Below are 26,486 nucleotides of genomic sequence, written 5' to 3'. Positions count from 1 at the left end.
AACTGTTTCCCAATTATAGCATCCCACTAAAGGCAAAATTATATACATCACCAGGTATTTAAAATATTTCTCACAAACAGAAAAACACTTGAAGAGCTCACAGATGACTAGATCCTGAAATGATTAACAGTCATCTTGCACAGAAAAACAACATTACTGTCAGTAGCAATAAAATGTATCAAGGTCAAAATGAAGGAAGAGACACTGGAACTAACAATTATATACAGATCTAAATCCTTCTTCAATTATACCTGTTCAAAATGCAAAAATAAAATATGAAGCAAACACCATCACACGAGTTAAATACAATGACTGAAGTTCAGTCAACAAAAACATATGGAGTGGATGTACAGAAATTTCAAGTAATTAGTACATATTTCTTAAATTTCACAGTACTTTACAAGCATTTTTGAGAACAAGTTTAAAATGTTTATGGTGTCTTTTCTATACTAACTGCTACATTCTCAATCTAAGGCTATTCAGAATCTCTGAACATGTAACTGTGATATAGCAAAGGGCTTGTTGTAAACAGACCTAGTATCTGGGGACAGTGATCCCTCTGAAGATGCTCCATGGTACACATTTTGAGACAACCTGTTGTCAGGTCTAAGCTCTTTGTCATATGCCATCATATTCCACTCCTGGCGCCTGTTCCTGGCTTTTCTAACCTTTTTCACCTCACGGGTTGTGCCATCTATACGCTTTTGCTCCTTATGTTCAAAGGAGAGAAAGCAAGCATGCAAAAGAGAGAGAAAAGGAAAGGAAAAGAGCAGGTTAAAATGCAGTTAGCGTGCACAGAAATAAGACTAGAATTACAGATAAAGCCAAGTCTACATAAAATTCCTCTGCAGTAACAATGACAATGAAAGAGTTAAATATCTCCTTATACTATGGACCTGACAGAAGGTAATGTTATTCATTACTGTACTATTACTGTTTCTTTGACATACTTTTGTAGAAAATTTTAATTTAAGTAATGATCTTCACCTATTTCCCCACCCCCAGTAAACACAAAATAATTGTCATTGTTAAAAAGATACATTTTTTTAAATCTTTCCTCACAATACATGGTAATGATGTATTCAGACAATTCTGAAATGCATCCGATAACACTTCTTAGATCTACGAATAATATAAATGTGTGTGTAAAACATAATCAGAATGAATTGCATATAAACACCAATGGTTTTGCATGCCTATAAAGCACCTAGAGTTTTGAAAGAAATATGGAAAAGTAGTAATTCTTTCCAGTTGCTATTACATGCCACGATTTGAGATTTCCTTTTGTAACTTGTTTGTCCTTTCATGTCTGAATAACAAATAAGAAAAAGAACAAAATTCCTCCCGCTCTCTCCTCACTCTCATTTCACATGATCTTATAGGAAATGAGTCACATTAATCATATTTGCAACACGTCAGTATTCAATTCAGTAATTTATTTTATCACAAAGCTATGAGTCTGTTTCATATAAACCTCTACTTCGATATAACGCTGTCCTCGGGAGCCAAAAAATCTTACCGCGTTATAGGTGAAACCGCGTTATATTGAACTTGCTTTGATCTACCGGAGTGCGCAGCTCTGCCCCCCCCGGAGCACTGCTTTACCGCGTTATATCCGAATTTGTGTTATATCGGGTTGCGTTATATTGAGGTAGCGGTTTACTTGAGATTTTGGTGTAAAACTCCAAGTACTTTCAGTGAATTCTTTCTTTCTTCCTCTCTTTCCAGTGCTATTTTAGTGCTTTCACAAACATCCACAACCCCAATGGTAGCTATCCTGCCCAACCAACATGATGAATACATTTTAAAAAAAACCGTAGAAATTAAAAAAACCAAACAGATTTATTATAGGGTCAAGTTTAGGTTGTCTAGTTTTTCCAGATTATTTAAGATTTGTACCTTTATTGAATGAGCACTGGAATCTAGACTTGGATAACATTTACCTCTAACTTTCTTGATTTACTGGTTCACTTTAAATCTAGAGACTTCTCCAAAACATTTAATTTCAGTCAAAAGGATTGGGAAGGCTTGTTACAAAACAGAACTATATCTGCATATAGGGCAGTTTTATTTTTATCCTACATCAATGGTGACATTTCTTTTTATTAGCATGCAAATATCCAGCAAATAATTCCACTGCAGCTCTGATGATGGGTATGCGGGGTGATGAATGCAGAATTCTAGAGGATATTACTACTTTCAAAGAGAGTGCTGTCTCTCTCTCTTTAAATAAAATGTATACGCAGGGCTCTAGATACATTTGTATATGCATCCGATCCGCAAAAATGGGCCGTGGATAAAAAGCAGATTTCCGTGGATTTGCAGGGCTCTAAAAATGTAGAAGAAGCCATGTAAACAAGTAGGTGCTATAGATTAAAGATAGGGAAGGAGTGTATAGTCTGACTTTCAGAAAATAAGTGCTTCAACAAACATGGCAAACGTATTGTTAGAGACCGGAAATAATTAACTTCAGCATAACACTTGCATTAAAAAGGTTAGCAAAAATTATGCACAAAAAGCAGCTGCAATGAAGTGATAGGGGTTATATAAGGAAATAGCTTCAGCATGTATCTGCAGTACTTTGAAGAAATTTAAAAAGTTCACCAATAGTTAATATATTAACTTGAGTTTACCAATTGACAGCATAATATCACATCAGAGATCACGGACTGACTTCTTAATACAACTGTAGAAAAATCACTTAAACACCTTATAGTCTTAAAATTATTAGTTAAAATGAGGTGCATCATTCTTCAGGGGGAATACAGAGGAAAAAACAGAAAGTGGGGGGAAAAAGATCGCATAATTTTTTCCTCAAAAACCTGTTAATGACCACTAATTAAGGCTCATCAAAATTCACTTGATTCACATTTTTGATGGTAGGTTTAAAAATGGTAAAGCAAAAATTTTGACAAATTCAAGTACACTAAACTCTAGTTCATTACCCTACTTTGTGTGCAAAACATAACAGTGCAGAATAGGAGACCTTATAGTAGTTTTTAAACGCATGGAGGATTTTAAAAAAATGACACTTTTGTTCGGAGAGAACACTGTCATTTGAAAGAACCATCATATTAAATGTTCATGCATGCCTCCATGAGTTTCCTAATCCTGTAAAAATAGGGTCAACAATGAATAATAGGTATCAAGAACTTCCTATGGCCAATACCTTAACCACTTAAGGCAACTGCCCCACAGATACTCTGAAAACATGAATCTGTGCATGATGATCACTTTTTATCTCTCACTGATTGCAATGGAAGTTGAGGCAAAGAACCTCACAGGATTAGACCCTAAATTAGCATTCTATTTCAATGTCTGGTTTTTAGCAGACTACACAGTACTACACATAGTTCTCATTTAGAAGACTTGTAGAGATTTTACTCTGATAAGATACAAGTCATTTGTGGAATTCTCTCGTACTGAATTCTATGTGGCATTTCAGCTATAAAAATGTAAATTGTTGTCATTGCTGCTTGACTAAATACACTCAAATACATCTAAAAAGTTGCCATTCTGTGAAGTAGTTAAGTATGCTCACACTGTCTTTAAAACTGCAAGTGCTATGTTAATAAGATTTGTAACAGAGATCTCAATATTCCCAAACTTTGTTTTTATTCAACGTACAGTATTTAAGATAAACAAAAAATATTCAATCTGAATTACAATTTTTTTTCCTTAGTCTACATAGGGTCTATTTTTGATCAACAAGTTAGTTTAAGAAGACAGCATCATTCTTAAAGTGCATGGGTATTCAATAGGGATGGATAATTTGTCTTAAATACATATGGTGTGTAAAGCACTAAGACCTGAAAGGAAATCATATATAAAAAGGGATATAAGTAACAAATTTAAGAAATATTCTCTAGTGGAATTCAAGACACAAAATACAATTCTTCAGCTAACAAAACAAAATCTTGTTATCTTCTTTCCAACAACATTCTAAGGGTCTAGGACAGTTTCTCTCAAACTTTTGTGTTGGTGACCCCTTTCACACAGCAAACCTATGAGTGCCACTTATACATTAAAAACACTTTTTTTTTTTGTATTTAACAAAGTGGGGTTTAGGGGTGGGGGCTGACAGCTCGTGACCCTCCCCCTCCCACATAATAACCTTGTGACCCCCTGAAGGATCACGACCCCCAGTTTGAGAACCCCTGGTCTAGGATGATTTAAAATGCATGTCTTCACACTGGCATCAGGAGAGCTATTCAATATGTTTCTGTCAATCATCTGAGGTAATGCCTTATTCCTCATAGCAGCTTTATATTTTTCCTTTTTCAATTTCATTTACTCAATTCAAGTGCCTCATAAGGTAAAATTGTGAAGGTATATAGACTGTATTTTTGGAAGTTTACTATATTACCCTTACCAGGAATACATTACATCATAACTTCGGTATTGTGGCTCTCCTAAGAAAATAGTTAAAATCTGCACCCGCAGGCACAAAATAAAACATAATGAATGAATTAAATTATCTAAAAATGTGCCCCAGAAATGTGTTTATGAGAATTATCACATTTATAGAAGAGTCTCTGTAGAATGGGTTAAAATTTTCCAAATGAAAATTATTTTTCATAGAATGATGGCCTTTATAAAAATTAGACGCATTTGTGAAAAAATTGTTTTTTCTAAATTATTTTTTGAAAAAACTGGAAAATGAAAAATGTACTTGATTTTTTCAGTTGATAGATTTTCCTGTCCTTCCCATTTTTCTAAAGTATAATGTAAAAAAAAAAAAAAAGGGACAAAAGGATTGGAAAAGAAAAAAATAAAAATCAAAAGATGCAGTAAATAATTTTCTATAAAAATGTTAATGAAAAATATGAAAGAAATTAAATTATTCCTTTTCTAACCTGAAGAATGAAAATTATTTCTAAGTTTGTCACAAAAGTATTTTCCATTTTTCAATAAGCTCTAATTCTCTACTTTGCAAGCATTTTCTATCAGTAAATTCCCCCCTCCCCCCAACACACTCATCAAAATATCTTCAATAATGATATTTGTACATCTATTTAATGTCCTTTTCTATCTCAGATGAATTGGGCCTTCTACAAATTCTTGTTTCAGAGTGGTAGCCATGTTAGTCTGTATCAGCAAAAACAACGAGGAGTCCTTGTGGCACCTTAGAGACTAACAAATTTATTTGGGTATAAGCTTTTGTGGGCAAGAACCCACTTCATCAGATGCATGGAGTGGAAAATACAGGAGCAGGTATAAATACATGAAAAGATGGGAGTTGCCTTACCAAGTGTGAGGTCAGTCTAACTCAGGCTCTATGAGCAGCAATGGGAACAGCAGTTCCACTTTACGTTATGTTCACAGACCTGGTGAATGTTCTATGTGATTTATGATGTTGAGAATCCAGTAGGGTCAGAAGGACTTTCTGAATTTGGAGGAGTGAAGTTTCACTATGGTGACTCTTCACTTTGATTTAGAGGCAGATGACATATGTGCATTCTAAGTTTTAACATGTGACTCTCCAAATCAGCAGTCTGATAGTCCTTACTTGGAGCTCTTTTCTTCTGGAATCCTTTAGACCAATTAGGCCCCTTCCCTGGTATCCAGGAGGGCATCATGTTGGATAAGACAGGAAACTGTTGCTTAATCTACCTTTTCTTCTCACTCTCCTTTCTTGGGACTGCATGAAGAATCTTATGGCCCTTCCAGAGCTTCCTCAAACCAATCAGGAGCAAAGCGGCAACATGAATAAGCATCCACTAAACTCTTCATCCCATGCAAGCTAAAAACAAACACTTAAAAAAATATATATGTGTACATCTTCATGATAGATGATGCACATGCCTCTGACCTGTGCTAGTCAAATACCTGAACACATTAGTAAAAATTTGGAAGATTCTTCTCTATGAAGAACTTTAATTTTTTTTGGCTTTGAGGGGGAGCAGGAGTATCATTCCTAATACACATCCACTCTAGTTGCTTATCCATGAAATAGCTGTGCTACCTTACTCACCAAGTCTTCCAATAAAAGCAGAAAAGTGAAGAGTCACAATTAAAGAATATAAAGAAATAGGGTAATTATCTGAAATTTGTGTTTTCCTGTGGGTGTGGGGTAGCTGGATAAAGAACCCCTAATAATGAATATAAAGATAAAGAAACATTATAAAACATTACAATTTAAACTTCATTCCTATCAAGGCATATACTGTTCCCAATGAAGCAAAGATGGTTGATTTCCTGTATACTAAAAAGCAGATAATAGTAAGGATTTAAAGAAAACTATAGCTCTGTTTCATTCCATTTCCAAGCCTCTTAAAGTAAAAAGAATAAACTGTAATCAAAATTCTAATGCAAAACCTACTATTTCAGTCATATCTAAGTAGCAAAAGACTTTAGATATATACATAAGCTAAGCACAACCTAGCCTGGACAAGTGCACATGCATAAATTCTGTATATATATTCTACACATTTATTATACCGCTATTTACCTTTTGTCTCCTCTTCTCTTTTCGTTTGTCTTCTGTATCTTGTAACATTTTTTCTTTCCAAAGATCAAAAAAATAGGAGGGATCAGTGTAGAACTTCAAACCATCTTTCTTATCATCTCTGTAAACACAATGGAAGAAAAGCTTAGCAAATGTCAACAATATGTTATTTAAAACTCAAGAGGCTCAGTTTTGAGGTTTGTTGGTTTAAGCTTAGTCCCCGTCTATCGTTTAACTGTAGTAAGCTAAATAAAGTACAGTGCACATAATTTTAGTTCAACATCTATAAAAGATCTCCAGAGCAATGTCATCTGTGTAAATGAACTACACTACCACTCTGAAACGAAAATATATCTAACAGGATTAAAAGAAGTCTTTGAATCATTATTTGAGGACTTGAGTAACTCAGACAGATGTTATGGATCTATTACAGGAGTGGATGGATGAAGTTCTGTGGCCTGCCTTTCTGGCCTTAAGGTCTATGAGTACAGTAAAGCAAAATCTCTCAGTTACACTTCTATACAGTACACTGTCACCAATGTATAATTATGCAGCACAAACAGATACGCAAAATACTTCATTATTCAGCTATTTATGAGCACTGGATTAATAAAATTTTAATTTCATTTTTAAATATTCAGCAATTAAAATTATCTACAATTATACCTTCAAGGTAATGATACTAAAAATATGCTGCAATCACTCTGATATATGTTATTTATATAGAGCTTTTTCAGATAAGTTACTGAAGCACAAGCGTGTACTTTTTGCAGAAATATTGTACAATCAGAAATCACAAGGCATCCTGTTATAAGCACTAGTTATATTTAACAATCACTCATATTTAAGCAATCTAATACCCAAGACATTTTAAGTAAAGAAATGATAACGTATTACCCAGAATACCCAGAAAAAGACTTAAAAATGAGATTCTTTAAACAGACTATTATAAATCTAATGGAAACCAGAGAATGAAGTCCAGTTTACTACTGCTTACTGTACCTGTCTATTTGCCAGGAAAAAGTCAGGTAATGCAAACAAACAGCAACAGCACCCAAAACTCAAGATAAACAGAATAAAATGGCAATTACTATATTCTTCCTTTTCTTTACAGTATTTATATACTCAATGACAACCTCAATTTCGTGGTACCAATCAGGTTCAGATTTACATTATTCTGAAATGGGATGATTTCAACCAGAGTGCAGGAATGGAGTACAATTATTCATAACCGTATGGTAGCTTACAATTATTTTACAGTATGAAAATCCAGTTGTCCATTCAGTACAATCCACAAAACTCACCATATTGTATGTCCATGGAAAAATTACCCATCTCCACTTCTTAGGTTCACTTTCAGATATTAATTTTTTGAGAGAAGAAACTATCTGCACTCGACAGGTATGCATAAAGTGTCCCTTTTCCACTGCACCAAGGCGGGGCTGCTGTTCTCTATATAGGTATTTATGCCACCACATTCATTAGTTGAAAGTCATCTGGTATGGCAATAACTTACAACACTCCTTTGCACATGGATAAATTAAAATAGAGTTTAAGTGACTTATCTAAAGCTATAGAGGAAATTAGTCTAAAAATGAGGTTTAGAAATTGGGTGCGTCTGGCTCACAGTTCTGTGCTCAGACTGTGTATCTTTAATATAATAATTTCTATCGCTGCTTCCATATACAAAGCACTGCAAAACCAAATTATGTTACATTATATCTAATGAGCCATTTTCCACATTCATAGAAAGCCAATCTATGAAACTAATAATATGGTTTACTTTTCAAATGCCAAAAATATTAACACCTAGAAATTAATAAATTGTTACCGTTCAATCTGACGAGGCCTTGCATTATTTATATTTATTCCGTTTGTTAACATTGTATCATCTTGCAATGTGCAAAGGGTGACTCAAACTATTACCTCGTAAAACCTGAGGATACACCTGAAACCCTGTGTTCAGAAATGCATCTGTACTGTACAGTTACCTACCCATTCTCCTCTATACTGGTCAGAATGTATCTAGCATTAAATGAGATGAATAGCACCGTACAAGAATTTAGGCACTGACTGTATCCATACCTATACGGTGTAAGAATATTCAATGGAGGTGGTTTGTCACTCTGATTGTAGATGTCAGCCACTGGATTAGGAATGCTGTTCTTTGAAACAACTTGCTGGTCCTGTATGGTCGAACTTTTGAATGCTTTTTTCATGTTGATATCCTGTAATGATACTATTAGAGAGGAAAAGAAGATATTTAATTGTGGATATTTTCTAATATTACTACAGACCAAAAATCAGATCTAATTTTTGCAACATTAAAGAGTTCTTTATTTGAAAATATTTCAACAAACTTTTCAGTACTCATATGTAGTAGCAAAACTGAAGTAATATTTATATATTTAATTTGTATAGTAAATCATGTCAAAGTATCACGTGAGAACATAGGAATTACCATACTGAATCGGACCAAAGATCAATGTACAGTGACTGCTCACTTAATGTTGTAGTTATGTTCCTGAAAAGTGCAACTTTAAGTGAAACGATGTTAAACGAATCAAATTTTCCCATAAAATTTAATGTAAACGCGGGGGGTTAGGTTCCAAGGAAATTTTTTGGGGGCAGACAAAAGGCATTATATACACTGTACAGTACTGTACTGTGGTTGGGAAGTGCCCCGGCTTACCTCACACAGGCACAGCCCGCTGCAGGCAAGGACGCTAGGAAGCACCTTCGCAGCAGCAGCAACAGCTTCCCCGGAGAAGAACAGGCGCCGATTTTGCTGGGGGATGAACAGGCCCGCTTCTTCCTGTCCCCACTCCACCCAGACCCACCTCTTCCCACCCCCACTCCATCTCCTCTCCGGAGCATGCCACATCCCCACTCTCCCTCCCCCCGCCCGAAAGTCCTAAGCACTGCCAAACAGCTGTTTGGCGGCGCTTAGGACTTTCTGGGAGGGAGGGGGAGGAGCGGAGACACGGCGCTTCCCCGCTCCTCCCCCTCCCTCCTAGAAAGTCCTAAGCCCTTTGACATGATAAGAATTGACCACCTAATCCAAATCTTTGCTCCGTCTCCCACCTCATTTTTGAGCAATATTTAGCCTCTCACTCCATGACTACCTAGCTTCTTGACAAAGCCCTGGCTGGGATGATTTAGTTGGGAATTGGTCCTGCTTTGAGCAGGGGGTTGGACTAGATGACCTCCTGAGGTCCCTTCCAACCCTAATATTCTATGATTCTTTGGTAACTTCTAAGCAGATGGAGGATTTAGGAATAAAACCTTGAAACTTCAAGTCCCTCTTTCACCTGGCTAGCACATGTGGGTACGCAAACATTTGTTTTTGACACTCAATTCTTTTTTAAACCTATTTGAATGTGAAATGATATGATCAGAATTACAGGCAGCTTTTTCAATCAAAATATTATCCTCAGCAATTAGCTATCCCGTTCACTATGGTATTTCCAACAACAACATTAGGATGAAATCTTCCTAAAAACATTTTTCTACTGATATTAAACCAATTGGGAGTATTATGGTGCTTTCAAAACTGTGTCTGATTAATAACTGATTTTACTGAAGTGAATTTTAGGAATTAAAATAGTTTGTGTGTGGCTCATTAATTTGAAAGATCATTAGCAGCGTCGGGGTAACTACAGAAAGTACTTTTGAGTGGAGTCTCCTGTGACCCTCAGATCTAGTCAATCATGAACATCAAAACAAAAGCTGCTCTGAGTGTCTCTTTACAGCTTCATAGGCTGACCAGAAACTATCCATAATGGAATAAATGGGCTGATGTTTTCTAAAAAAATTTAAAACTAGTTAAGTGAATTTAGTGCTCCTGAAATGTACCAGATTGAAAGACCTGAAGATTGAGGTCCTCCAATTTATCAAAGAACAGGTTCAATATGGACATGAGTAGTGCTAGTTTCCTCACATTTTACCATAGCAATGATTGGTGCCTCAAACCTAAGATGCAGGAGGCACCTGAAGATAGCTCAGTTTCTCAGACTACTTAGTTCTTGACCTCTCTCCTGAGATGGCCAAAAAGTGTTAAGGCCAATTCTGGGATTTTGCAAAGCAGGTATCTGTTAACTAGCAACTGGACTGAGATAAGCAACTCTTTACATACAGCAGGCAAAACAGCCATCCCATATAAGAACTTTGAGTCACTAGCAATCTAGATGTGAAAAGTTTCATATTTTTCCAATCTCCTGAACCATCTAAAAGTTTGCAAAATTATTTGCTAATTTTAGGGAACCGTAATTTACAGGGAGCTATTGATAGGACTTTCATAGTATGTTGCCATACTCTTCCAGTAAAGGGAGCATGTTCAGCAGCTGTTTTGAACTCTCATGTGCTTTGTGGCCTGAATGAGGAGTTGGCAATTTGTCCTGCCAGCTTGATGGGCTCCAGTTGACTCCACTCAGTGACGGCATTAGAGGCGAGCAATCAGGGTGATTGCCTTGAGCGCCATATTAACACATCTGTGAAGAGAGGGGCCAAATTCTTCTGTTTTGTTTTGCTGGGGGGTTAGGAGGCAAAATACCTAGGGCTGGCCCTGACTAGGCTGCCTCAGACATGGTCTGCCTCAGTAATACCCTCACTGAAGACTCGCAAAAAGACTGATTTATATTTCACACTAGATTCTTCTGGCAAATCCAGTTGCAAGATATGAGGAACAGTACAATTCCTGAAAGCAAGCATGTGATTACAGTTGCATATCCACAGTGTGTGAGTTCCTTTAATTCAACCTGAAGGTATCCTTTGTACCTGAATGCCATTTCTGGTGTACAAGTGAAACATAAATCCTAATAGAGCCCTAATTTTTTTAATCACTGAAGTCAGCAGCTTCTTTAAAGAGATCCATTTTTATACGTACACAGTTGGCATTACGATTCTAGTAAAAACCAGCATCAAATTATACAGAGCCTTTGAATTGTTTCATTTTAAAAAAAAAACAAGCTTTTCAATGTTAGGAAATTGAACTTGCAAGCAAGTTTGCACATTTCAGCTTTTTTTTTTTTAAAAGGTAGGACACAGGAATATGTTTTTAAAATTATTTAATGCAATTTCCTCAAGTTTCTAATGCATATTATTAATGTGGTCATTCATTTGTAATTATATACATAAACAAGTGATGCTGTAATTTTGGTGTTGATCCAAGGATGTGTAGTCTCTGGTGATTCGAACTTTGTATCATATTAGCTAGCTGATATTACATAAATCTCCATTTTCTTTAGGGAAAGAAGATTATAACAGCATTGATTAGAGCCAGTCATACTAGAGACACATTGATAATGAACATCAATGCTAAGCTGCAACACCCCCTTTTAAAATGAGAGGGCCAAATGCCCTAAACCTTTTAATGGTTTTACGATTTGGAAAAATTTCACTGATGACTAAATTAAATAACTTCTGATTTATTAAGATGACCTAGATCATGAGTGTAAGAGCTATGTCTCCTGTCCTGAAAGGCAAGGATTGTATCACAAAGTCCTCAAGAGGTTCAAAATATTTTTCTCCAATTAACCTAATCTGATTTTTTCCAGCAAGCCCTCCTAGTAAACATGATGAACTATCAGTTCAGCATTATTCCAAAGGAAAAAACAGTGATTGTTGTGTAATTAATTACTGTGACCTTGTCAACATCACTTCTGGTTCAGTGCTTTTATGCAATTACCTACCCTCTTCCACTGTTGAATCCAGCTGGGTAACTTTGACAGCAAGGCGATCAATTCTGTCTTGAAGAGAATTTGCTCTGATGTAGAAGTTGTTGGCCTCATTAAACAACTCACCAAATATGTCTTCAGCGTGCTTGCCTGTAGAGAAAAATAGAGAATGCCATCTGTTAAAGACTTATAAAACACAGGAAACACTGCTTCAACAGCATGATATTACAGTTAAACACTCATAATAGAATTAAAATATACAGACGTACTATGCACTTTAGCAATGCAGTATTACATCCAGAACAGTTAAATACAATGCAAATGGTCAGACAGATCAAAATAAACTTAAACAATCTCCTTAAGTGGCTGAGCTGCTAACAAAAACATGTAATCATTAAAATCCACTTCTGTGCCGAAAACTCCATGGTAGCCAATGTTATTGCTATCTTTTAAAAGGTTCCAGAGTCAGTCCTGGGAATAGTAGTGAGCCACAGTAAGTCAGGTATAATTTAATATATTTATTAATCGTCTGAACAAGAGTGAGCAGCACAAAGTGGCAGAATTATGTTAAAGTTTTAAGTTGTGCCCTATAACCAGGCTTCACTGTACACATGGTTAATTAAGGACATTCCAAAAATGCCCTTCAGCACTGTGTATTGACTGCTGGGTTGTTCAATAAAATCCTTTTGGCTGTTTCGGAATCTATTGCTGGAGAGTGAAAAATGTCCACATTCTAGAACCCTGGAGGAGCCTCCCCTTTCCTGGATCCTTTATTTGGAAAAGATAGTCTATTAATTTAACAGTGACAAGTGATGCTCACAGAATAGTGATGAAGGAAAATTTACAATATTCTGATTTTATTTTCTCTCTTTTCTGAGTGGGGGAATTTCCCAGTAGTAGAACCTCCACTAAATGTGGTGTGAAAATCTGTAAATAACATGATGAGCTAGATCCTGAGGTGCGCCCAAGCTCTGCTTAGTGCACCTAGTGGGGAGATAGACACGGCATTGTGCCACCTTTCTGCCCTCCACCTCCTGCCCCCAAAAAAGTCTAGGGGACAGCTGACAAACAGTCATAAGGACCAGAAAAAAAAGGGAAACAAACTTTTAGCAATGCCTCTATTTAAATGTTCATCTTCAGGCTTCAGAATTAACTTTCCATTAAAATGAATGGTCTGTTTGCAGCTCAGAGTTATTGTTTCAGTGTACTTGTAGATTTAATAAGATAACACTGCATCTGTTCACATTCAGAAGATCATCTTTACAACCAGAAGAGCTAGGAAAAAATATGTTAAAAGTCTGCATTTTGCAGAAGCTATCTATATGGGAGAAACTGCTCCACTACCCTTCCCCAGGCCCTTTACTGGCTTTCACCGATTTCCTCTGATGTGGCTAAATCAAAAGCTAAAGTTTACAAAGTGCTTTAAAAAAGGAAAAACAATATATAAGTGTCAGTTACCTTAAAGGAGGTAAAAGAGATTATTAAAGATCTGCTTGTGAATAATTTTCTCTTTTGAACATTGAAAAATATTTTTCAACGGTACTCACTGCTCTAAAAATGAATGATGAATGGAACACTAACTTCCTGCTGACAACAACAACAATCTGGTAAAACAACAGTGTAACAGATAACTCAAATGAACATGGTCGCAAACCATTTCTTAGACACACTTAGCTTTTCTAGCTGCTCAGAACATTACTTTTTAAATTAGATTTTTTAATAATACATGTAGTTGATAAATTGGAAAGCTGAGAACTTGAAAGCTGTCTGAAGTTAGGAGGATCATAGCTTCCATATTAAAAACCGATTGTGCTATAAAAGCCAACCATTTAAAAACAGTATTACATAGCTTCTGGAAAAGTTAATTATTAATTTGCAAAAAAGAAAAAAAAATAGTTACTTCACTTTCAAAAACAGCCAGAAATCTATGCATAACACATTCCAAAAGTCAAACTGCAATCACCCACTACTATTTCTGGATCAGTGTTTTTACAAGCAGAGGTGATCTGTTAATCCTTAATTTTAAAAGCTCCTCCCCAGCAACCCCAAGTAGATAGATAAATTGAAAGTCCTTTCCACTTCACGCAAAAAAAACAACAACCTTTCAATCTCCACTGTTTCCTTATAGTTACTGTAATATCTGACAGCACAAGGCAGTTCCTCCCTGCAGTTCCAAGTATCATCCTCGTACTATTCCATATTAGACTCTTCTTGATAAAGTGGCTTGCAAAATATACTTAAGTCTTTTGAGAAGATCACTACTACTTTTCATCAAATAATATGCATCATGATATTTCTCTCCAATGTCTGCAGTAAATAACTTGTGGGACATTTGTCTACAAAATTTTCATGCATCTGTAGTTGATCTCTGGTAGCAATCTCTGCAAAAATCAATTGCAATTAATTCCCTACAAAAATCTGTATTAACATATTGAATAAGATGTCTCTGAAGTTACCTTCTGAAAGAAATGAAAATGATTAGTGCTGGTTACAGAAAAGAAACAAATCAATGATGCAGATGAGCCTGAGAAGCAAAAACCTATCAGTGTTAATTACAGAGACTATCTTCTTTTAAGCTTATTAATGAAAGTATCTGAGACTGAAAAAAATAGTATTTCTTTCTTGTGCTTGAGGCCGCTAATATGCTTCTAGTATGTAAGGCAGGGTGGGCAAACTACGGCCTGCGGGCCACATCCAGCCCGTCAGACCTTTTACTACACCCCTCAAGCTCCCACCAGGGAGCAGGAGTGGGGGCTTCAGCCAGGGGATGGGGTCCGGGGCTTTCCCCATTCCGTGCGTGCCGTGGCTCCGGAAGCAGGGGCAGCCAGGGGGCTCCGCATGCTGCCCCCGCCCCAAGTGCCGGCTCTGCAGCTCCCATTGGCCAGCAACCACAGCCAATGGGAGCTGCGGGGGCAGTGCCTGCGGATGGGGCATGCTTCCGGGAACTGCTTGAGTTAAGCGCCGCCTGGAGCCTGCACCCCTGAGTGCCCCAACCCCCTACCCCAGCCCTGATCCCCCTCCAAACCCTTTGATCCCAGCCCGGAGCACCCTCCTGCAGCCCAAACCCCTCATTCCCAGCCCAACCCCAGAGCCCGCACCCCCAGGCACAGCCCTCACCTCCTTCCACACCCCAACCGCCAATTTTGTGAGCATTCATGGCCCGCCATACAATTTCCATACCGAGATGTGGCCCTCAGGCCAAAAAGTATGCCCACCCCTGATGTAAGGTGACCTCAAAGTAAGAGGGTTTCAATGCATTAACTGAACAACTATTTATCTAACTGTGAAAGCCTATTACTAAAGATAGGTGGTAAGCAATGGGGGAAGGGCAGCAAAGGAATCTAAACATATGAGAGAACACAACATTTTAAAAAATGATAAAAAAGGAAAAATGAATGTAGAAGAACTAGCAATTTAGTTGAGTACATTAATGAATTTATAAACTAAATTCAACTTACGAAGTATCCAATGCAAAGATTACCAAGGGCTTTTTATATTTACATTTCAGATATAATCAGCAGTGGACAGCAACTATTCTCCCTTCTCTGTGTACAAACATGGATAAAATCAGAGAACAAAAGAATCTGTTCCCCATAATGACTCTTGTCTGGCATATACTGTAGAAAAAAATATTTAAACTCCTTATCAGCTGTGTTATAGAGACAGGTGGAAGAGAATTTTCATAATCCATCAATGAACCTCACTTAATTCTTGGTGGTCTCGTTCAACACTTCAACTAAATGGATCCCCCAAAGAAGCATTTGCCCACTATACAAAAGGGTCATGAACATGAATGTAGCTTAAAGTTTTCATCTTGCATAGCCAAAACTATTGAGAGGCTGACAGGTTATGGGCTAAAAGAAGAGTCCTTAACTATATTGTGTAAGTAACAACAGTATTATTAAAGGAAAACAGTATGATCCAGTGAATAAGCAAAGAGTCATCTGCCCCAGACTTCGACTTTCCTACTGGCTGAAGTCCTGCTATCACACTGAACTCCACTAATCTGAGGTGATGAATTTCCATCTCTCTAAGAAATTAGATAATTATCAAACAGGTGAGAAGAAGGATGCAGAAGGGCGGAAGGATTCATTCCAAGGTCTCGAGAGCTTCATCAAAATTTCTTTTTTGAAGCTGCAGCTTGTGAGTAAGACAGACATACTAGAAACAGGATGTTGAAGACCTATGGCCAACACTGAAGTTTTTTCAATATCATCAAGCCTTTGTTAACTATTGATCTTCAAGATTCCCCACATGTATCTTTAAAGCCTTTCCCAACATGACTTGGTCAACTGAATCAAATGCAGTCTTCAGATCGACATACACTACATACACCATGAGCTCAAGAAGCCCCAGTATCTCCAATAACAAGCGAAGGGCCCAAATGGTGTTTAATATGGACTTGTTAGTCGTAAAGCCTGACTGTTGGGGGTGACGCTTCCGATGTAGCAAGGACTCCAAACGCACCAGCCGAATATATGCAAACACATTCCCTGGCATGGGCAACAAGGTGATCAGTCTGTAGCTCTTACATTCACTGTGTGGTCCCTTGCCCTTATAAAGTCAGTTCACAATACTGTCCCTCCAGGTGGTTGGCAAGGTTCCAGTTCTTCACACCAGGCAAAAGATGACCAGAAGTGATTCCGCTACAGGGTCAAAAGAACATTTTAGCAGCTATAAGGAGATGCCATCAGTGCCAGATGCACATCTCTTTCAGTTTGCAAATGGCACGCTTCACTTCATCCAAAGTTAGTGCATCTGTACAAGCATCTGGGTCCGAAATCACAGTGACTGCCAAATGATTCAGCTCTGGGCAAGCAGTGGCTGGAGGGTGTTTCAGAGCACTGTGATAATGTTCCACCCAGCATGAGAGGATGTCATCATCTGATTTACATGGATGGCCTTGGCTATCATTCAGGATGCCGTTTGTAGCGACTACCTCTTGACCGCTGAGGTTGCAGATCACATGGAATGTCAGTTTTAAGTCTCTCCTGGCTAAGCAGAGTTCAACTTCATCTGCCATTTGGTAAGAATATGCCTCGCGATTGTGAAGCGCCAGGGCACTGAACTTTCGCTTCAGCTAATTATGACCGTGCCTATCGCCTTGCTGGTGGGCTGTGGCTTTCAATTTAATTGTCTGAAAGGCCTCCTCTGTTAGCCACGGTTGAAGAGCTGGACATCTATAGCTGATTGGTGGAGGATGGAGGCGAACAGAAACCAAGTGCCCTCAACCTCATCTGGCCGTCAGCTAGAGACAAGAATCTATTGCTGATGTCGATATAAAACCTGTTACCTAAACCTGGCATGCAGAGAAGTGCGCCAATGTCAACCTTCTTCAACTGGGAGTTGAAAAATCTGGGTTCTGTGTACCCATCCACAAGTCATTTAATCACTCTGTGCCTCAGTTTCCCAATATTCAAATAGGGATGGATGTTACTTTATTTTGTAAAGCACTTCCATAATAGTGCTTTATAAAGAGCCAAGTATTATCATGTGTTTTTAATATTTCATGAAGTTTTTTTAAAAATCTTGTTTTGTTTATTTCATCCCTGTCATATCTTTCATAGCTATTGTAATTTTCATGCAATTGTACTTTTTGCTTAAGATTATTTCTGTTACACTTTTCCAATTTTATTTTCTGTGTGATCTTATTTATTTGCTCCACTTTCTCCACACGTTTGCCCACGTTGTTGCAGTTGTGCCTAAATAATCCCCTTTCTTCAACTTGGCAAGCCCTCTCCCAACCTTTCAGTCTGACAGGATTTTGTTTTTCCCCACCAAGTTCCACTAGTGTTACTACCAACCTATATTTCTCTGCCTCCTCATCTCCCTTGTGAGCACCTCTGCTTCTCAGCCAGGCAGAATTATCTAAACATTAGTTGACTGATTTCCCTGTCAAGCCATTTTAGGGAACACTTGACTGGTGACTCCAATGTGGGAATCTGGGAAACACCCTGAAACCATGGAAAATACAGGAATTCCTATATATGTCATGACTGCTAACAGAGCTGCAAATTAGAACTACTGGCAAATATATATTTTCTTTTTGACTAAACATTGGTTTTATTTTGAATTTGTAATGAATACTAAATTAAGATGGCATTTGCTACTCTTGAGGTGTCCGTCACAAGGATGAAAAAAATGACACTACAATGTTTAAGTAGCTACAATTAGCACAACATTAACCTCAGTTGAGAAGTAATGTAAAAGCAAGCATGATGGCACAGGATAGGATATAAGAGTTCACAGGGCAGCAATCTGAGAAAGTGAAAAGAGACTTGCAATATATTAATACTACTACTATAAAAATAGGGTTGGCAGAATTTGATTTTTTTATAGTTTTGACTGATAAACATTTTTATCTATTTAAATTTTCACAATTGTGGGAAATTATGGGAGGGTCCGACAATTATTTAATAAGAGTAGATTATAAGATTCAAAATGTTGAAGTTTTATAACTGTTAGAAAACAAACTTTCAACATCACATGCAAAATATACAAATAAAATATTCTTAAATCAAACCCTAGTAAGTTCTCAAGCAGCATTTATATTTTTCCATCAGTGTCTGTGTGTGCCCTGAACAGGGCCGGCCTTTGGGGTCGACGGCCAGGGCAGTTACCCGGGGCAGCTTCCCAGGGCGGCCTGCCAAAGAGGGCGCCGTGCGCTGGCCCAGCCCAGCGCTATACACCTCTACCTCGATATAACGCTACCCAATATAACACGAATTTGGACATAACGTGGTAAAGCAGTGCTCCGGGGGGGCGGGGCTGCACACTCCAGTGGATCAAAGCAAGTTCGATATAACACGGTTTCACCTATAATGCGGTAAGATTTTTTGGCTCCCGAGGACAGCGTTCTATCAAGGTAGAGCTGTACTTGCGTGCTGCGGCCAAGGGGCTGCGGTGCTGGTTTCTCTCCACCCGGCCCAGCCCCAAACCCCCACTTCTCTCTGCTGGCGCCGGGTGGAGAGGAGCCCTCAGCCGCTGCGGCTCTGCTCTGGCCCCACCTCCTCCCCCAGGAGGGTGGTGCGAGCGGGCGGGGGGACGCTCAGTGACAGGCCAGGGTCAGGGTTTCTGGCTGCCCCAATTTCATGCAAAAATTTAATTCAAGCCCTGGTAGTTCATATGAGAAATGTGAAGGATGAAATAGTGTGATGGTTCCCTTTTAGTGGGAGCAGCACATGGCTGGTGTTTTGGCCAGCTTTGGCTTTTATTAGCTGTATTTACACACACACACACACACACACACACTCTTCCTCACACTGTCCCTCCCCCCCAACACACACACCAGAGCTCCCTGCATCCAGGTCACTTTCCCCACCTGTGCTGTGAGGCCTCAGCAGCTGCTGCTCTCGTTCCCTCTCCTTACGCAGCCCAGGCAGGGAAAATGACCTGGATGCAGAGAGCCCTGATGTTGCTCCTCACTCTCCCCCCCCCCACACACCCCTCTAGGGGTGTGCAGGACAGAGGAGCAACTGTCCCGAGGGGAGCGAGCAGCAATGCCAGCTGCTTCGTGCATCCAGGTCAGTTTCCCCACATGGGTGCAGGAGGGGGATGCAGGGGTTAGGAGTGAAGGGGGTTATGGGATTAGGGGTGCAGGAAGGGGAGCAGGCCTTTGGGGTGAAAGGAGGGTGGGAAGCCTGGGGAACCCATGGGGGCCAGGGGCACCAAAATGCAAGTTTGCCCAGTGTGCCATTTTCCCTAAGACTGGCCCTGAAATCAACATTTACCAATCAAAATCTAATCCTTCCAAGCCTATATAAAAGTATCCAAGATGGAGAGTTAGCCGCCAGCATTCTGTATGCACAAAGCTCAAGGAAGAGGTCTGAATCTTACTGGGGTCTTGTCTACACTTAAAAAGCAGCTGTGCCACTGTAGCGCTTCAGTGAAGACGCTACCTATGCACACTGCACTGAGAAAGCCTGAGAGCTGTCAGAGCAGAGGGAGAGGGGATAGAGCTGGATCAGGCCACACCACCATTAACCCCATTCCTCCCCAGACCCAGCAAACGGCACCAGTAGCCCTTCCCCAATACCCCTCTGGGGGCACCACATGGGGCAGAAGCTCCTTTGACCTCCCAGGGATGGAGAATAGATGGAGAGAGACAGCGCGCACACAAGCTAGGTTAGTCTTCCACTAGCCATCCCTGAGCCTAGCAGTCCATGCCCCATTCCGGGATAACAGCTTTCTCCTAAATCCTGACGCTCAGGTGGTAAGAGTCTGTGCTGTGGTGCTAAAGGTTCAGGACTCACACCTGACCCATATTTAAACATGATACTTTTCTTGGACACAGTTTAGTACAGGGTGGATTAGTCAGAGCTCACTGCTCTCTAAACAAGTTCAGTAGACTCAAACTTTCCTAATAAATGTAAGCTCAAAAGAATAATATCTAGTGCCATTATCTTACGGAGTTGGAAACCTAATGAAGTCACATAACAGACTTTTTAATTAAGAGCTTTACCTGTATAAATTACTTCATGAAACCATTTTCTGTTCTGTTTCTGGCAGAAAAGAGTCTAAAGTTAAACATATTAAATCTATAGCTAACATAAATATTGTAATTATCTGAATTTCTAAAATACACAAAAATTGAAGCTCTTCCTTGAAATAGATCTAAACAAATCTAGACTTTCTTTCTAATAGTCTCTTGTTACCCTAACTTTCCTCAGTTACTGTTTGTCACTCTGTTTACAAGGGGACAATGGCATCCATTCTCTTTCTGATGTGTGTGCTTACTTCCCATTAGTATTAACAGGTCATGTGCAAGTAAAGGAAAACCAGATTCCTAAGAAAAAATAAGTTCCTTAAAAGACAACAGAACCAACTTCCTATGGCCATCTAATGCCAAGAAGCAGAGTAGTCTACTGGACTGAGCAAGGGACTGGAAGCCAGGAATTTGTGATGCATGTTCTAATCTTGGCTTTTACGTTGATTTACGTGGGCCTGAGGCAAGTTCACTTAGTCTCTCTGTGCCACACTTTCCATATCTAAACTCTAGATACCTCAGGGAGGTGTTGTTTGCACAGACCTTTGAAGATGTAAAGCAGTATATAAGAGCAGAAGCATTATTATGATACACTTTGCAAATGGCAAAGTCTTAAATTTTAATTTGTCCATTTAAAACAAGTAAACAAAGCCTTTGTGCTACTCAATTTTTCATTAATAAACAAAAGTACAAAACTATAGAGACTTACTCAGACTGCTTAGTTGCCGTATAATAGCAGCAAGGGTACTGTTGGTGACACATTCCAGTTCACTAGTTATTCCTTCAGGAAGAGCTCCTCGGCAGAGGTGCCTAGGTTCAATGTTCCTCTTTACTAAAGGCATGGCTCACAATCTGCAATTTACAGAAAAAAAAAAAGTGTTATAGTTCAAGCAAAATAGGAAGTTACAATGTACACTGGACATTTCCCTAATATACCTTAAATAAGTGTTTCCCTTTATTGCTCATTTTAGATCACCCTCAAGTGTTCTAGGTACTGCCCAGAAAACACAAGAATGACAAGCCCCTGCCCTGAAGAGTTTATAGTCTAAGTGGACTTAACAGACAAATTAAGATCCAACATCCAAAAGTAATGTGCTGCGGGAGAGGACACAAGTTACAGAAATAAGATTCCTCAGTTAAGGTCTTATTGGTCGTATAGCTGTTGGTTGTGTGGCTGTTACAAGGTTTGATATTTTGTAACTAAATATACTTGTTTTTCTAGGTGATGTTGTAGAAATATGCTTTTAGGGATGATCTGAATGAGGTAATGATGAAGACTTGACAAACAGATTTTGGAAGACCATTTCAAGTATAAAAGGCAATATGGAATCTGCGAGACATTTGTTGGAGAAAACAAAAGGGACATCAAGGCTTATGTCCCTGTAGGGGTTGAGGATGGAGACAGGCAAACGTGGCAAAACAGAGCAGACTGAAGGGATTGTGAAAGGAGACATGGGCATGGTTGCTGCAAAATACAGGTCCATAAGAAAGTGAAGACAAAAAGTTTGAACTTGATGCAACATTCCATGGGGATACAGTGAAGTGACTCGAAGGTGGAAGTAAAGATAAGTTATTTAAAAAATTATCAGTTAATAAATCTTTGTAAATTAGCAACTGAAAGGCAAGAAAGATGATTTTGAGATGGGCATTTTGGAACGAACCAAGGGAATGAGGCAAAGAAGATTAGAGAGGAGGAAGTTGCAGTAGTCAAGCAAGGTAATGATCAGCAAGTGAACCAATGATTTTTCTGCAGAGATTGAAAGCTCAGGTATTTTCTTTTTTTTTAAATGTCTGATGACAACAATAAATGTTTAGCTTTGTAGGATCACAGATATATTCCAGGAGGACACATTTTTGTACAGAAATCTGGATCTTCCTTAGGAAAACTAAGTGGCAAGAGTTTATTTGGAGGCAAATATTGAAGTCTTCCTTTTTGCTGCACTGGAGCAGTAATAAAGTAGTAACCTTTCACCTTTAATTTACTCCTGAGAGAATTCTACGCCACTGTGCAATGCAGAATTTGTGCAGAAGGGGAGATTACTTACATGTTACTGGAGGTTCTTTGAGATGCATGGTCCCTATCTGTATTCTACTGAGAGTTATGCACATGCGCTGTGTGCTTGGAACTTTTCAAAGTAGGAATGTCCATCAGTCCACGCATACGCCCTTGTACTGCCTCATGGTTTCGCCCAAGACGATAAAGGGCAGGGCGGACTGACTGCACCTTGAGTTCCTTCTCTACCACAAATCTAACAAATCTGCAGCAGAGGGAAAGGAGGGCGGGATTGGAATACAGATAGAGACCACACATCATAAAGAGCCCCTACCGTGTTTCCCCGAAAGTAAGACATCCCCCGAAAATAAGACCTACTTCCAGTTTTGCCTCTCGCTGTAATATAAGGCATCCCCCGAAAGTAAGACCTCCCGGATAATAAGGCCACCCCGGAATATTAGGCCCCGAAGCTCCAGGAAAAATAAGACCTCCCCTGAAAATAAGACCTAGCGCATCTTTGGGAGCAAAAATTAATATAAGACACTGTCTTATTTTCGGGGAAACAGGGTAGTTACACGTAAGTAACCTCCCTTTCTTCTTCTTCGAGTGACGGTCCCTATTGTATTCCACTGAAGATGATTAACAAGCAGTATCTAGATAAGAGAAGTGTGCAAGGAAGATGACTGCACCATAGAACAGAGACCGCTGCATCAAATGAGGCATCTGTCAGAGTCTTGCACCAGGGCATAGTGAGAAGAAAAGTTGTGTACCGAACTCCATATGGCCACCTTACATACGTCCATAAGGGACATATTGTGGAGCGCGGCCGTAGTTGATGCTTGTGCTCTCGCGGAATGGGCCTGAATCCCACCTGGTGGGGACTGCCCCAACAACTGATAGAGCGTAATGCACTCTGAGACCCACTTCGAGATTCTCTGGGTGGAAATGGCCTGCCCCTGAATTCTGCCTTCTATGGCAACAAATAGCCTAGGAGACTTCTGGAATGGCCTCATCCTTTGTAGGTAAAAGAGCATAAGAACAAAAAAGCAGCCATACTGGGTCAGAACAAAGGTCCATCTAGCCTAGTAGCCTGTCTTCCAACAGTGGCCAATGCCAGGTGCTCCAGAGGGAATGAACAGAACAGACAATCCTCAAGTGATCCATCCCGTCGCCCATTCCCAGCTTCTGGCAAACAGAGGATAGGGACACCATCCCTGCCCATCCTAGCTAATAGCCATTGATGGACCTATCCTCCTTGAACTTTAGTTCTTTTTTGAACCCTGTTATAGTCTTGGCCTTCACAACATCCTCTGGCAAAGACTTCCACAGACTGACTGTGTGTTGTGTGGAAAAAATACTTCCTTTTGTTTGTTTTAAACCTGCTCCCTATTAATTTCATTTGGTGACCCCTAGTTCTTGTGTTACGAAAAGGAGTAAACAACACTTCCTTATTTATTTTTTCCACACCAGTCATGATTTTATAGACCTCCATCATATACCCCCTTAGTCATCTCTTTTCCAAGCTGAAAAGTCCCAGTCTTATTAATCTCTTCCCATATGGAAGCCATTCCATACACCTAATCACTATTGCTGCCCTTTTCTGAACCTTTTTCAATTCCAATACATCTTTTTTGAAATGGGGCGACCACATTTGCACGCAGTATTCAAGACGTGGGTGTACCATGGATTTATATAGAGGCAATATGACATTTTCTGTCTTATTATCTATCCCTTTCTTAATGATTCCCAACATTCTGTTTGCTTTTTTGACTGCCGCTGCACATTGAGTGGATGTTTTCAGAGAACTAGCCACAATGACTGTAAGATTTCTTTCTTGAGTGGTATCAACTAATTTAGACACCATCATTTCATATGTATACAGGAACTCCTCACTTACCGTTGTAGTTATGTTCCTGAAAAATGCGACTTTAAGCGAAACGATGTTAAGCGAATCCAATTTCCCCATAAGAATTAATGTAAATGGAGGAGTTAGGTTCCAGGGAAATTTTTTTCACCACACAAAAGACTATATTATATATACATACACATATATATACACATACATACACACACACACTATAAGTTTTAAACAAATAATTTAATACTGGTACACAGTGATGATGATTGTGAAGCTTGGTTGAGGTGGAGGAGTTAGAGGGTGGGATATTTTTCAGGGAATGCCTCACTGCTAAATGAACTAGCAATTGACTGAGCCCTCAACGGTTAACTCCCACACTCTAAGAGGCAGCAGGAAAGGAGGGAGGGCAGACACACACCCTGTGTGTGAGAGAAAAAAATGCACATTTCCCCTTTAAGTAGCTGACCTCAGGCTTAAGTACATTGCCCTGTTAATTAAATAAGCTTGCTGAGACCTGCTGAGACTGCAGCTACTCCTAGAAGCTCCCTCCGTAATGTGTCTCTCCCCCCCCAGCTCTATGGAAGATGGGGTAACCGGGGTGCAGGAGCAGGGGGGAGGGGGAGACACCCTGACATTAGCCCTCCTCTTCCCCCCTCCCCCCGTACAGCAAGCAGGAGTCTCTGGGAGCAGCTCCAAGGCAGAGGGCAGGAGCAGCACATGGCAGTGGCGGGAGGGACACAGCTGAACTGCAGGCAGCTGCTGCACAGGGAACTTAGGGGAGCAGGGAGCTGATATGGGGGCTGCTAGTCCACCCTGGTTCCAAGCCCCCACCAGCTAGCTGCAACGGGCTGCTCTTCCTGCAAGCAGTGGACAAAACAGGCAGCTGCCAAACGACATTAGAAGGGAGCATTTCACAACTTTAAACAAGCATGTTCCCTAATTGATCAGCAACAACGTTAACCGGGATGACTTTAAGTGAGGAGTATCAGAGAGGTAGCCGTGTTAGTCTGGATCTGTAAAAAGCAACAGAGAGTCCTGTGGCACCTTTAAGACTAACAGATTTATTGGAGCATAAGCTTTCGTGGGTGAATACCCACTTCGTCAGTGTATGCTCCAATACATCTATTAGTCTTAAAGGTGCCACAGGACTCTCTGTTGCTTTTTAAGTGAGGAGTTACTATAGTGGGGATTATGTTTTCCAATGTGCATTAATCAACATTGAATTTCATCTGCCACTTTGTTGCCCAGTCACCCAGTTTTGAGAGATCCCTTTGTAGCTCTTCACAGTCTGCCTGCGTATCTTGAGTAGTTTTGTATCATCTGCAAATTTTGCCACCTCACTGTTTACTCCTTTTTCCAGATCATTTATGAATATGTTGAATAGTATTGGTCCCAATACAGACCCGTGGGGGACACTACTATCTCTCTCTCCATTCTGAAAACTGACCATTTATTTCTACCCTTTGTTTCCAATCTTTTAACCAGTTACCAATCCATGAGAGGACCTTCCTTCTTATCCCATGACAGCTTACTTTGCTTAAGAGCCTTTGGTGAGGGCCCTTGTCAAAAATTTTCTGAAAATTTAAGTACACAATATCTACTGGATCCCCCTTGTCCACATGCTTGTTGACCCCCTCAAAGAATTCTAGTAGACTGCTGAGGCATGATTTCCCTTTACAAAAAACATGTTGGCTCTTCCCCCAACAAATTATGTTAATCTGTGTCTGACAATTCTGTTCTTTACTAAAGTTTCAACCAGTTTGCCTGGTACTGAAGTCAGGCTTAGCGACCTGTAATTGCCAGGATCACCTCTGGAGCCCTTTTAAAAAATTGGCGTCACATTAGCTATTCTCCAGTCATTTGGTACAGAAGCTGATTTAAATGATAGGTTACAGGTTACAGTTAGTAGTTCTGCAGTTTCACATTTGAGTTCCTTCAGAACTCTTAGGTGAATACTATCTGGTCCTAGTGACTTATTACTGTTTATCAATTTGTTCCAAAGCCTCCTCTAATGACACCTCAATCTG

The 26,486-nt window shown here is 39.5% G+C and overlaps 1 protein-coding gene across 4 annotated transcripts in view; it reads right to left on the bottom strand.

Annotated features, from left to right (window-relative positions):
* LOC113406844 (wiskott-Aldrich syndrome protein family member 3-like) overlaps positions 1-26,486 on the bottom strand; it is a 163,099-nt gene that overhangs the window by 7,503 nt on the left and 129,110 nt on the right. For 3 of the 4 annotated variants that reach the window (XM_026653633.1, XM_029911988.1, XM_029911989.1), the window contains exons 2-5: positions 21,318-21,460; positions 12,139-12,273; positions 8,534-8,687; positions 6,452-6,569 (exon numbers count right to left, since the gene is read on the bottom strand). In XM_026653633.1, coding sequence (XP_026509418.1) covers positions 6,452-6,569; positions 8,534-8,687; positions 12,139-12,273; positions 21,318-21,450 — 540 coding nt within the window. In that variant the 5' untranslated portion in view covers positions 21,451-21,460. Of the gene's footprint in view, positions 1-534; positions 711-6,451; positions 6,570-8,533; positions 8,688-12,138; positions 12,274-21,317; positions 21,461-26,486 lie in introns of all 4 variants that reach the window. The other variant, XM_029911990.1, reaches the window with a different exon arrangement.

Source organism: Terrapene carolina, unplaced genomic scaffold, assembly GCF_002925995.2.
Source record: "Terrapene carolina triunguis isolate 2854851 unplaced genomic scaffold, T_m_triunguis-2.0 Scaffold141, whole genome shotgun sequence".
Classification (NCBI taxonomy): Eukaryota; Metazoa; Chordata; order Testudines; family Emydidae; genus Terrapene; species Terrapene triunguis.
The sequence above is the reverse complement of the archived record's forward strand: the minus strand, read 5'-3'. Positions and strand labels throughout refer to the sequence as shown.